Genomic DNA, 13,489 nt, shown 5'->3' on the forward strand with positions numbered 1-13,489 from the left:
ATACTTTAGTGAACATGTTGGTGTACAACTTGATAAATATCCATCTTAAAGCCTATAGAGTTCTGAAGCACTTATCTGAGACCTCGCGGTAGTGGGGCGTGGTCTTAAAATCATGGCTCACTATCACTCCAAGATCCTTGTGAGACCAAACTATTGGAACCGACTCTCCTCCCATGCTGAACGTATTTATCTTTGTATCCACAATGTGCATGTAGGCACACTTGGCCTCGTTGATAGGCTCCAGTCATTTTTTAGTCCACCTAATTGGGACATCAAAGTCCTCCTGAAGTGCGAGCGAATCTGCGTCTCCTGTTGTTTCTCTCCAGGTTCTTACACTATCGGCATACAGTAGCATCGGAGACTCAACCATACTTGGGATTTCATTTAAATACAGTATAAGAATAAAGGACCAAGGGATAAGTCTTGTGGCACTTTACTTAGTATTGGGCTCTAGGAGAAGCATTTGGAATATGTTCTTACTTTCTGTCTATGATCTGCCAATCAATCCTTAATCCTTTCTGGGGGGAAATTCCCATATTTTCCAGCTTCAAGTGTAGTCAATTCTTCCGCACCTTATCAAATGCTTTACTGATGTCTACATAGACAACGTCCATGCATTTTCCATTATCCAGAGCCTCCATCTATCGCTGTCTTGCTATAAGTAGATTCGTCGTGCAAGCTAATTCTCTCCTGAAACCATGTTATTCGCTGTCCAACAAGGTGTTGGGTCCGATGGACGTCATTATGGCCTTTTTAATATTCCTTCCAGAATCCTAACCAAAACAATTGTGAAGCAGGCAGCTTTGTAGGTTGATGAGAGTTATCTTGATCCAGGTTTATGTATTGGAATAAGAGCTGCATCCTTTCAGTCAATAGGTTGTAGTGACTCACATTTATCACGAGAACACGACTGGTTTAATAAAAACAATTATTATTATAACCAACTGTACCAGTGTTTGTTTTAACGTGCTTTTGTTTGACTGTGCTAATGACAGCTATATTTTGCTTCCATTCTGATACTCACACTTTGATTGTAACTTCGCGCGAATTCGGTTACGTTCTGTAACCAAGCTTGTATCCTGGCACGATCTCGGTATCCTTTCGATACCACGAGATCGCCAGCAAATATATATCTCGACTTGGTCCATTAATTGCCTTCTGGTATTTGGCTTCTCGGAGATTTTATGGGTTTCTTTGGTTACGTTCAACCTTCGCCTTCTGATTTATTCGGCACGTGTTTCTTGGTAGCGGTGTTCATAGTTAATCTCAACTCGACACCACGCTACAATTGGTGACCCGTATTTTGGAACACGCCTCAGCTTCTGGTCAAATCTTCCAAAGAAGCCAATTCGGTGAGTCTATGATTTATCTATCCACGTCTGTCGTATATTTTCATATTTTTTAATATATAATATACGCGACATGACGGATAACGATAAGAATAGTATTGCTATAATAGACTCACACGTATGTGTAACGAATCCTTGTCACTTTTTATTCGCGTGATGATGAATTCCACGCTTTATTCGAGAAATGTTACCCTATTAACGATTCTCCCCGCTGACCCGGCTGCTTGGTACGGAATGCATACGCATAAGCATATCCGTCTACCACCCAGCACCAAATGGTTAAGTTGAACGGTTCCACTGCCAACTTAAAAGTGTTCTACGAGCACACGAAAACGGCAACTGGCACGAAACCTTACCGCTCGTTCTTTTAGGGGTGAAAACGAGCCTGATGGCAGATATGCAATGTTCCGCCGCTGAACTGGTAAACGGCACGACATTGCGTCTGCCTGGAGAATTCTTCACACCACGGAGCAGACCTAATTTCGCTAAATCAGACTACGTCCAACGACTGTCTGCACTTATGCGAACGCTGCCTCCGGTGTCAACTCGAATACAACATCGACAGGTCGCTCTCCCTCGAGAGTTATCTACCTGTTCACATGTTTTTGTACGAGTAGATTCGGTACGCAAACCTTTGCAACAACCTTACGAAGGCCCTTTTCGCGTGATTGCTCGTCGCGAAAAGACCTTCAAGGTTGATCGACACGGCCGCGTCGAGATCGTCAGCATTGATCGTCTCAAACCAGCACACGTCGATGACAGTGCCCTATCTGACAACCTGAGATTCAATGCTAGACCTAGCAAACCTAGCGGGATCCTTAAATCTCCTTCAGGTCCCACGCTAGATGCATCTGAGACCTCATTCTCACGTCCCGGTCAACAGCACGCGTCATCTGCACCTTCTACGGACGAGACGACAGTCTCACGTCCAGATCAGCAGACCACGCCGCCTCTGACCTCGGATGAGATTGCAGGCTCACGAAATACGAACGAGACTGCCGTCTCACGTTCCGGTCGCCGAGTACGGTTACCCGTACGCTTCAGCGACTAGTCGCACAGTCAACAACCGATACGGTGTAGGGTTATTCCTATACTACACGCATGCTACACTCCTCTTTTTTGATTTTCTTTTTGTTTCCTGAGCCCACGCCTTCGACCATCTCCATTTGGTTCCGTCGACTTCAGTCAACTTTGGCGAAAGCTGGCCTGATCACCCACGCTCTTGTCAACGTACTCAGTCGATATATTGGTTTCGAATGCTTGGCATACGCTTGGTCTCGAACTTGGTCGTTACGGTCGCTTCTGGTCTTTTGGCTCAACGTGGTTTCGTCCTACGTCTGCAGCGTTTCTGGTGCGCACCTCTACGAACGCCCTCTTCAGATTCTGGATACAAACCACTCTGGTGTAGCATGCCAACTCGAGCAATAAATACAACACATCGCTCCTGGTACTGTTCTCCGAAAACGACCTTCGTTGGCAACTCGACGATCAACGATCGCTTTCCTGTTCGCTAATTCTTCCGTCCTACAATCGCTCGTCAGCCGATCAGTCCCACGATTCAAACCGCTATTTATCGAAAGTGTAAACCCTTTCTAGCGGGGGCTCCTGTAGTGACTCACATTTATCACGAGAACACGACTGGTTTAATAAAAACAATTATTATTATAACCAACTGTACCAGTGTTTGTTTTAACGTGCTTTTGTTTGACTGTGCTAATGACAGCTATATTTTGCTTCCATTCTGATACTCACACTTTGATTGTAACTTCGCGCGAATTCGGTTACGTTCTGTAACCAAGCTTGTATCCTGGCACGATCTCGGTATCCTTTCGATGCCACGAGATCGCCAGCAAATATATATCTCGACTTGGTCCATTAATTGCCTTCTGGTATTTGGCTTCTCGGAGATTTTATGGGTTTCTTTGGTTACGTTCAACCTTCGCCTTCTGATTTATTCGGCACGTGTTTCTTGGTAGCGGTGTTCATAGTTAATCTCAACTCGACACCACGCTACAATTGGTGACCCGTATTTTGGAACACGCCTCAGCTTCTGGTCAAATCTTCCAAAGAAGCCAATTCGGTGAGTCTATGATTTATCTATCCACGTCTGTCGTATATTTTCATATTTTTTAATATATAATATACGCGACATGACGGATAACGATAAGAATAGTATTAATATAATAGACTCACACGTATGTGTAACGAATCCTTGTCACTTTTTATTCGCGTGATGATGAATTCCACGCTTTATTCGAGAAATGTTACCCTATTAACGATTCTCCTCGCTGACCCGGCTGCTTGGTACGGAATGCATACGCATAAGCATATCCGTCTACCACCCAGCACCAAATGGTTAAGTTGAACGGTTTCACTGCCAACTTAAAAGTGTTCTACGAGCACACGAAAACGGCAACTGGCACGAAACCTTACCGCTCGTTCTTTTAGGGGTGAAAACGAGCCTGATGGCAGATATGCAATGTTCCGCCGCTGAACTGGTATACGGCACGACATTGCGTCTGCCTGGAGAATTCTTCACACCACGGAGCAGACCTAATTTCGCTAAATCAGACTACGTCCAACGACTGTCTGCATTTATGCGAACGCTGCCTCCGGTGTCAACTCGAATACAACATCGACAGGTCGCTCTCCCTCGAGAGTTATCTACCTGTTCACATGTTTTTGTACGAGTAGATTCGGTACGCAAACCTTGCAACAACCTTACGAAGGCCCTTTTCGCGTGATCGCTCGTCACGAAAAGACCTTCAAGGTTGATCGACACGGCCGCGTCGAGATCGTCAGCATTGATCGTCTCAAACCAGCACACGTCGATGACAGTGCCCTATCTGACAACCTGAGATTCAATGCTAGACCTAGCAAACCTAGCGGGATCCTTAAATCTCCTTCAGGTCCCACGCTAGATGCATCTGAGACCTCATTCTCACGTCCCGGTCAACAGCACGCGTCATCTGCACCTTCTACGGACGAGACGACAGTCTCACGTCCAGATCAGCAGACCACGCCGCCTCTGACCTCGGATGAGATTGCAGGCTCACGAAATACGAACGAGACTGCCGTCTCACGTTCCGGTCGCCGAGTACGGTTACCCGTACGCTTCAGCGACTAGTCGCACAGTCAACAACCGATACGGTGTAGGGTTATTCCTATACTACACGCATGCTACACTCCTCTTTTTTGATTTTCTTTTTGTTTCCTGAGCCCACGCCTTCGACCATCTCCATTTGGTTCCGTCGACTTCAGTCAACTTTGGCGAAAGCTGGCCTGATCACCCACGCTCTTGTCAACGTACTCAGTCGATATATTGGTTTCGAATGCTTGGCATACGCTTGGTCTCGAACTTGGTCGTTACGGTCGCTTCTGGTCTTTTGGCTCAACGTGGTTTCGTCCTACGTCTGCAGCGTTTCTGGTGCGCACCTCTACGAACGCCCTCTTCAGATTCTGGATACAAACCACTCTGGTGTAGCATGCCAACTCGAGCAATAAATACAACACATCGCTCCTGGTACTGTTCTCCGAAAACGACCTTCGTTGGCAACTCGACGATCAACGATCGCTTTCCTGTTCGCCAATTCTTCCGTCCTACAATCGCTCGTCAGCCGATCAGTCCCACGATTCAAACCGCTATTTATCGAAAGTGTAAACCCTTTCTAGCGGGGGCTCCTGTAGTGACTCACATTTATCACGAGAACACGACTGGTTTAATAAAAACAATTATTATTATAACCAACTGTACCAGTGTTTGTTTTAACGTGCTTTTGTTTGACTGTGCTAATGACAGCTATTTTTGCTTCCATTCTGATACTCACACTTTGATTGTAACTTCGCGCGAATTCGGTTACGTTCTGTAACCAAGCTTGTATCCTGGCACGATCTCGGTATCCTTTCGATGCCACGAGATCGCCAGCAAATATATATCTCGACTTGGTCCATTAATTGCCTTCTGGTATTTGGCTTCTCGGAGATTTTATGGGTTTCTTTGGTTACGTTCAACCTTCGCCTTCTGATTTATTTGGCACGTGTTTCTTGGTAGCGGTGTTCATAGTTAATCTCAACTCGACACCACGCTACAATTGGTGACCCGTATTTTGGAACACGCCTCAGCTTCTGGTCAAATCTTCCAAAGAAGCCAATTCGGTGAGTCTATGATTTATCTATCCACGTCTGTCGTATATTTTCATATTTTTAATATATAATATACGCGACATGACGGATAACGATAAGAATAGTATTAATATAATAGACTCACACGTATGTGTACCGAATCCTTGTCACTTTTTATTCGCGTGATGATGAATTCCACGCTTTATTCGAGAAATGTTACCCTATTAACGATTCTCCTCGCTGACCCGGCTGCTTGGTACGGAATGCATACGCATAAGCATATCCGTCTACCACCCAGCACCAAATGGTTAAGTTGAACGGTTTCACTGCCAACTTAAAAGTGTTCTACGAGCACACGAAAACGGCAACTGGCACGAAACCTTACCGCTCGTTCTTTTAGGGGTGAAAACGAGCCTGAAGGCAGATATGCAATGTTCCGCCGCTGAACTGGTATACGGCACGACATTGCGTCTGCCTGGAGAATTCTTCACACCACGGAGCAGACCTAATTTCGCTAAATCAGACTACGTCCAACGACTGTCTGCATTTATGCGAACGCTGTCTCCGGTGTCAACTCGAATACAACATCGACAGGTCGCTCTCCCTCGAGAGTTATCTACCTGTTCACATGTTTTTGTACGAGTAGATTCGGTACGCAAACCTTGCAACAACCTTACGAAGGCCCTTTTCACGTGATCGCTCGTCACGAAAAGACCTTCAAGGTTGATCGACATGGCCGCGTCGAGATCGTCAGCATTGATCGTCTCAAACCAGCACACGTCGATGACAGTGCCCTATCTGACAACCTGAGATTCAATGCTAGACCTAGCAAACCTAGCGGGATCCTTAAATCTCCTTCAGGTCCCACGCTAGATGCATCTGAGACCTCATTCTCACGTCCCGGTCAACAGCACGCGTCATCTGCACCTTCTACGGACGAGACGACAGTCTCACGTCCAGATCAGCAGACCACGCCGCCTCTGACCTCGGATGAGATTGCAGGCTCACGAAATACGAACGAGACTGCCGTCTCACGTTCCGGTCGCCGAGTACGGTTACCCGTACGCTTCAGCGACTAGTCGCACAGTCAACAACCGATACGGTGTAGGGTTATTCCTATACTACACGCATGCTACACTCCTCTTTTTTGATTTTCTTTTTGTTTCCTGAGCCCACGCCTTCGACCATCTCCATTTGGTTCCGTCGACTTCAGTCAACTTTGGCGAAAGCTGGCCTGATCACCCACGCTCTTGTCAACGTACTCAGTCGATATATTGGTTTCGAATGCTTGGCATACGCTTGGTCTCGAACTTGGTCGTTACGGTCGCTTCTGGTCTTTTGGCTCAACGTGGTTTCGTCCTACGTCTGCAGCGTTTCTGGTGCGCACCTCTACGAACGCCCTCTTCAGATTCTGGATACAAACCACTCTGGTGTAGCATGCCAACTCGAGCAATAAATACAACACATCGCTCCTGGTACTGTTCTCCGAAAACGACCTTCGTTGGCAACTCGACGATCAACGATCGCTTTCCTGTTCGCCAATTCTTCCGTCCTACAATCGCTCGTCAGCCGATCAGTCCCACGATTCAAACCGCTATTTATCGAAAGTGTAAACCCTTTCTAGCGGGGGCTCCTGTAGTGACTCACATTTATCACGAGAACACGACTGGTTTAATAAAAACAATTATTATTATAACCAACTGTACCAGTGTTTGTTTTAACGTGCTTTTGTTTGACTGTGCTAATGACAGCTATATTTTGCTTCCATTCTGATACTCACACTTTGATTGTAACTTCGCGCGAATTCGGTTACGTTCTGTAACCAAGCTTGTATCCTGGCACGATCTCGGTATCCTTTCGATACCACGAGATCGCCAGCAAATATATATCTCGACTTGGTCCATTAATTGCCTTCTGGTATTTGGCTTCTCGGAGATTTTATGGGTTTCTTTGGTTACGTTCAACCTTCGCCTTCTGATTTATTTGGCACGTGTTTCTTGGTAGCGGTGTTCATAGTTAATCTCAACTCGACACCACGCTACAATTGGTGACCCGTATTTTGGAACACGCCTCAGCTTCTGGTCAAATCTTCCAAAGAAGCCAATTCGGTGAGTCTATGATTTATCTATCCACGTCTGTCGTATATTTTCATATTTTTAATATATAATATACGCGACATGACGGATAACGATAAGAATAGTATTAATATAATAGACTCACACGTATGTGTAACGAATCCTTGTCACTTTTTATTCGCGTGATGATGAATTCCACGCTTTATTCGAGAAATGTTACCCTATTAACGATTCTCCTCGCTGACCCGGCTGCTTGGTACGGAATGCATACGCATAAGCATATCCGTCTACCACCCAGCACCAAATGGTTAAGTTGAACGGTTCCACTGCCAACTTAAAAGTGTTCTACGAGCACACGAAAACGGCAACTGGCACGAAACCTTACCGCTCGTTCTTTTAGGGGTGAAAACGAGCCTGATGGCAGATATGCAATGTTCCGCCGCTGAACTGGTAAACGGCACGACATTGCGTCTGCCTGGAGAATTCTTCACACCACAGAGCAGACCTAATTTCGCTAAATCAGACTACGTCCAACGACTGTCTGCATTTATGCGAACGCTGCCTCCGGTGTCAACTCGAATACAACATCGACAGGTCGCTCTCCCTCGAGAGTTATCTACCTGTTCACATGTTTTTGTACGAGTAGATTCGGTACGCAAACCTTTGCAACAACCTTACGAAGGCCCTTTTCGCGTGATCGCTCGTCGCGAAAAGACCTTCAAGGTTGATCGACACGGCCGCGTCGAGATCGTCAGCATTGATCGTCTCAAACCAGCACACGTCGATGACAGTGCCCTATCTGACAACCTGAGATTCAATGCTAGACCTAGCAAACCTAGCGGGATCCTTAAATCTCCTTCAGGTCCCACGCTAGATGCATCTGAGACCTCATTCTCACGTCCCGGTCAACAGCACGCGTCATCTGCACCTTCTACGGACGAGACGACAGTCTCACGTCCAGATCAGCAGACCACGCCGCCTCTGACCTCGGATGAGATTGCAGGCTCACGAAATACGAACGAGACTGCCGTCTCACGTTCCGGTCGCCGAGTACGGTTACCCGTACGCTTCAGCGACTAGTCGCACAGTCAACAACCGATACGGTGTAGGGTTATTCCTATACTACACGCATGCTACACTCCTCTTTTTTGATTTTCTTTTTGTTTCCTGAGCCCACGCCTTCGACCATCTCCATTTGGTTCCGTCGACTTCAGTCAACTTTGGCGAAAGCTGGCCTGATCACCCACGCTCTTGTCAACGTACTCAGTCGATATATTGGTTTCGAATGCTTGGCATACGCTTGGTCTCGAACTTGGTCGTTACGGTCGCTTCTGGTCTTTTGGCTCAACGTGGTTTCGTCCTACGTCTGCAGCGTTTCTGGTGCGCACCTCTACGAACGCCCTCTTCAGATTCTGGATACAAACCACTCTGGTGTAGCATGCCAACTCGAGCAATAAATACAACACATCGCTCCTGGTACTGTTCTCCGAAAACGACCTTCGTTGGCAACTCGACGATCAACGATCGCTTTCCTGTTCGCCAATTCTTCCGTCCTACAATCGCTCGTCAGCCGATCAGTCCCACGATTCAAACCGCTATTTATCGAAAGTGTAAACCCTTTCTAGCGGGGGCTCCTGTAGTGACTCACATTTATCACGAGAACACGACTGGTTTAATAAAAACAATTATTATTATAACCAACTGTACCAGTGTTTGTTTTAACGTGCTTTTGTTTGACTGTGCTAATGACAGCTATATTTTGCTTCCATTCTGATACTCACACTTTGATTGTAACTTCGCGCGAATTCGGTTACGTTCTGTAACCAAGCTTGTATCCTGGCACGATCTCGGTATCCTTTCGATACCACGAGATCGCCAGCAAATATATCTCGACTTGGTCCATTAATTGCCTTCTGGTATTTGGCTTCTCGGAGATTTTATGGGTTTCTTTGGTTACGTTCAACCTTCGCCTTCTGATTTATTCGGCACGTGTTTCTTGGTAGCGGTGTTCATAGTTAATCTCAACTCGACACCACGCTACAAGGTAACTCGCCTTGGCCAAGTGACATATTGAATATCGTAGTCAGTAAGGCAGCAGTGTATTATTCCATTTGTCTCTGGATTTTAAGGTGTGGTTCACACTGTTCTATTGGATTTTCCACGTCTAAAGTGCTAAGGGGCTTCAGTACGTTGTCTCTATCAAATTTCATAGTGAGCAGCCGACTTTGTGACTTTGTATTTGGATCTAGTGTTAGTTGTGTCCATAACCAACCAGTCGAATCGTTACCTAAGTGCCCACTACGTCAATCTGGTCTGACATTTCTGTAGACTACCCCTGTTGCCTGTGATATGTAAATTGAAGGACACTGCTTTTCCATTATAATAATGTGACTCATTATTTTTATTCATTTCTAGAAGACACGCAATACTGGTCGGTATGCTTGTGTGTTCCACTTAATGACTATAATTCCTTTAATTATTGTACTAATCTGATTGTTTTTACGTTTAGAAACAGACAAAGTTTCAAACCAAGTTGTCCATGTTCTGGGTATAGCCTTCGCGTTTACAGCTCCAGTAGTATATCTGTAGGACAAATTATATCCCATATCTCGTCCCTCGTCTAGAAGAGGCTCCTGAATGAAAACTGTCCCCGAACAGTTCTCCGTGGCTCCTTCTTTGTCCTGGTCTTCGTCCGTAATAAGTTGGGGGTCCAGTGGTGCACTCTTGTTCCATAATTTATGTACAATAACAGTCTCTTACGACTGACTGATTACAGATTGGATCAACTGCTTCTTTTATTTTCACTGAGCTGCCCGAATTGTACTGGCACACATTTTTAGAACGACATGTAGTATTCCACCGCATCTGGTGTGACAAGGCCGATAGAGACACTTTTACACTTAATTTACTAGGCGTCTAATGGTGTTAATTATCTTCATGTCTATCTTCTATATGTTGGGCTGGGTCAGTGCAAGTTCTTGAAAGATCATATTAGCCATGAACTTGAATGTGATGACCATATTATGTGTTACTCCTACAGGTATCTGAAGTGCAATCTGACTGACATCACGACTGTGAGTGAAGACCAAGTCCAAAACAGACAATGAGTTTTGTAGGTCATATCTAGTGGGACGTCTTATGTGCCGGAATCAATCAAAGGTGGTTGGGGTTTCTAACAATTTGTAATCAAGCGATTTTTTTGATGTCCCTACTTATAAGTTCTTCCAATATGTAATGAATGTAGTAAAGTCATCTACTACAGTACTTTTTTCGTGCCTTAAGGTAACCTTCGTGCTATTGATAGAAGAAACCAGACAAGTAGTGAATAGGTCTTTATTTCGATCTTCGCGCAGTCACAGTGGAGCGTCTGTTTATTTAATTAGACAAACAAAGCCTCTCAACATTCAATGTAAGATAATAGGAAATATAACACTTATACAAAATAAGGAAGTGAATAAATATTTGAACTATATTGTTTTGGCATATGTGTAGAATTATGGTCTACTATGATATTAGTACTGCTCTAATAATAGACCTAATCCTAAATTTGTAGATTTGTCATGATATAACTGCCTAATCTATAAGATCTTACGTGGAAGTCACACCATCGACTACACCAACTCACTGTATCGTATCAATTACCAATACATGATGTAGAACAAGGTTAGGCTAGAGAAAGAACAATATATTTAATATGATTAGAAGATATAGGGTAACATTCGGCAGAGACCACGCCTGCATGGCCGAGCCATGCCACTCGATCAACTCCAGTCCATTCAATTCATTGTTCGCGCCTTCTCCATCGTTAGGTATTTATCCGCGTTAAATATTGAATATCTATTTTCTGAGTAGTCTCGTGTTCACAGCTTTGTGGATTGTGTGGCTATTGTTCAATGCCACTACATATGCTTGGTTGTTTGAGGTGAACTCTTAACCAACCAATCTAGGCTGTTACATTAGCTTCCCCCTAGACTCGACTTCCGTAGGAACGTCGGTTCGATTAACGTATCTATCAAAAACACCTTAGTTCTGTTTTTCCAGCCCAAGCGAAAATGATCAACTCCTTCACTGTTTGACTTGTAATCAATGACGACACCTATTTGACCAGGATTTAAGTTTACTTAAGATGAAGTCACCCACTACGTATTGTGGACTGCAACATGCTAAAACCAACTCAGTGTTTTGCCCTTTGCATTTCAGACGGCACCGCGCTAGCTCATGTGTCTCTGAGTTGTGTGACACTGTCTTGACAGCTCGTGTGGTCAGGGTGCTTATTATATACAGAGTAACCTCACCATCTCCATAGTTTAGTCTCTCAAACCAGCAGGGTTAGAAACCAAACAAATGAATTCCACCACAATACGCTTCTTACGTTGCCCATGCCTCTGAAATGAGAGTAACGTGGGGGTTTTCTGTGCCCACCGTGTTTTTGAACTCTGCCATTTTATTTAGTAAGCTGTGAACATTGCATAAATACTTAGCACGACCGGAATTTTAACCCAATTATGCTATGCTTGGATCTGATGTGTAACGTGTACACGATGACACTTTGTATAATATTTTAAAGACTTCACCCAGTGTAATACCAAAGCATAAAGCTAATCAGTAACTTTCCAAGACATCTGCACAAATGTACTGTTATTTACTTTTATTGATTTCACCTATTTAACGACCCTGATTGGGAAGCATACTGTAAGCAAATTAATGTTGTAATTTGTAGATCAAGACTGTAAAAATGGCGCGTACCTGCCCTGGCAGAAATATATTATACTTGTAAAAAGTACAAACTGGCCTAGAAACGTAACTTCGGAATACTGAGTAGTGAAAATTTTCGTTAATGGGTTAAAATGTGAGGCCGTAGTAGAGGAATGTACTCTAGGGTTCCTAGTATATTGAAACTCAAGGTTTTGTAATCATAATGTAGTATCCTACAAGCATGATACAACATATAAGTGAAACCTGTAGCATATGCGGCTCTTGAAAGGTGGCGATCAAGGTGAATGTGGTTTTTTCATTAGTACATCTTTAAGCTTGTTATCAGAAGCCATTGCGACAGTGAATATGGTGAAAGAGAACATTATCAGGCGCAACTCAAATATTTCCGCCGGATTCGCGCGAGGTCACAATCGAAGTAAGTATATTGGGTGTTTTTAGCACTGTTAAACAATGAGCACATTAAAATAGTCACTGGTACAATTGGTTATAATAATTGTTTTCATTAAACCAATCGTGTTCTCGTGATAAAAGTAAGTCACTACAAATTCAACTCAATCTGCTTTTAAATTTTATGACCACCATAGCACAAATGGTGTCAGCGTGAGCGTAATTTGTGTAGAAAATAATTGTATTCATGACAAATTCATTCTTTCTTTCAAATTGAAGTCAGATCATCTGACGATTTTTCTTTGGAGAACGTCAGCCTTTCATATAACTGCTTCTAATGATCTCCCCTGACATCTATGGGTCTGAGAATATTCGTCGCATGAGGGTTTCAGGATGATGTGGAGTACACTGCATTTCAGTATCTGTTGGTGTATCGTATGGATTGTTCACCGACTTCATCTTTTCAGTAATCCTTCAAAAAACAGGATAAGAACGCGTAGTTTGTTTACAAGACTACACTACAAACGTTCCAACAACGTATCCTTATTGTCAGAAGTAGGTTTCTCGATCTATTAACACCCCATATCTGCATTACGACCTTCAAGAAGCGTGTTTTCTTGGGATGGGATTCATTTGTCGACAAGCGTTTAGGACTTTTCTGATTTCACTTAAGTTTTAGTCCGGGGGAAAATTTCGCCATACTGTCAGTGAGAAATAAAACTTTTCTGACTCTACTTAGATTAGGTTTATCTTACAAGTGTAGATTTATGTTTCAGTAGGATTGGTTTCGTTTCATTCTTCTTAGTTGTCAACAGCCTTTTGATCAACTCTGTTTAAAAT

The 13,489-nt window shown here is 44.0% G+C and overlaps 2 protein-coding genes across 2 annotated transcripts; both read left to right on the forward strand.

Moving 5' to 3' along the window:
- The first annotated feature begins 1,018 nt into the window (after positions 1–1,018).
- Positions 1,019–3,224, forward strand: MS3_00005605 (uncharacterized protein). The gene has a single exon (XM_051213700.1). It carries the CDS (start codon positions 1,738–1,740, stop codon positions 2,398–2,400), a length of 663 nt encoding a protein of 220 aa, XP_051069699.1. The 5' UTR covers positions 1,019–1,737; the 3' UTR covers positions 2,401–3,224.
- A 1,950-nt stretch (positions 3,225–5,174) lies between these two features.
- On the forward strand, positions 5,175–9,439 carry MS3_00005606 (uncharacterized protein). Its single transcript, XM_051213701.1, has one exon. The coding sequence runs from the start codon at positions 7,964–7,966 to the stop codon at positions 8,624–8,626; it is 663 nt and encodes a 220-aa protein (XP_051069700.1). The 5' UTR covers positions 5,175–7,963; the 3' UTR covers positions 8,627–9,439.
- The last annotated feature ends 4,050 nt before the right edge of the window (positions 9,440–13,489 follow it).

Source organism: Schistosoma haematobium, chromosome 3, assembly GCF_000699445.3.
Source record: "Schistosoma haematobium chromosome 3, whole genome shotgun sequence".
Taxonomy (NCBI): Eukaryota; Metazoa; Platyhelminthes; class Trematoda; order Strigeidida; family Schistosomatidae; genus Schistosoma; species Schistosoma haematobium.

What these genes read in the sequence shown, in the direction of transcription:
- MS3_00005605 (XM_051213700.1), top strand. Translation starts at nt 1,738, where the DNA reads ATGGCAGATATGCAATGTTCCGCCGCTGAACTGGTAAACGGCACGACA.
- MS3_00005606 (XM_051213701.1), top strand. Translation starts at nt 7,964, where the DNA reads ATGGCAGATATGCAATGTTCCGCCGCTGAACTGGTAAACGGCACGACA.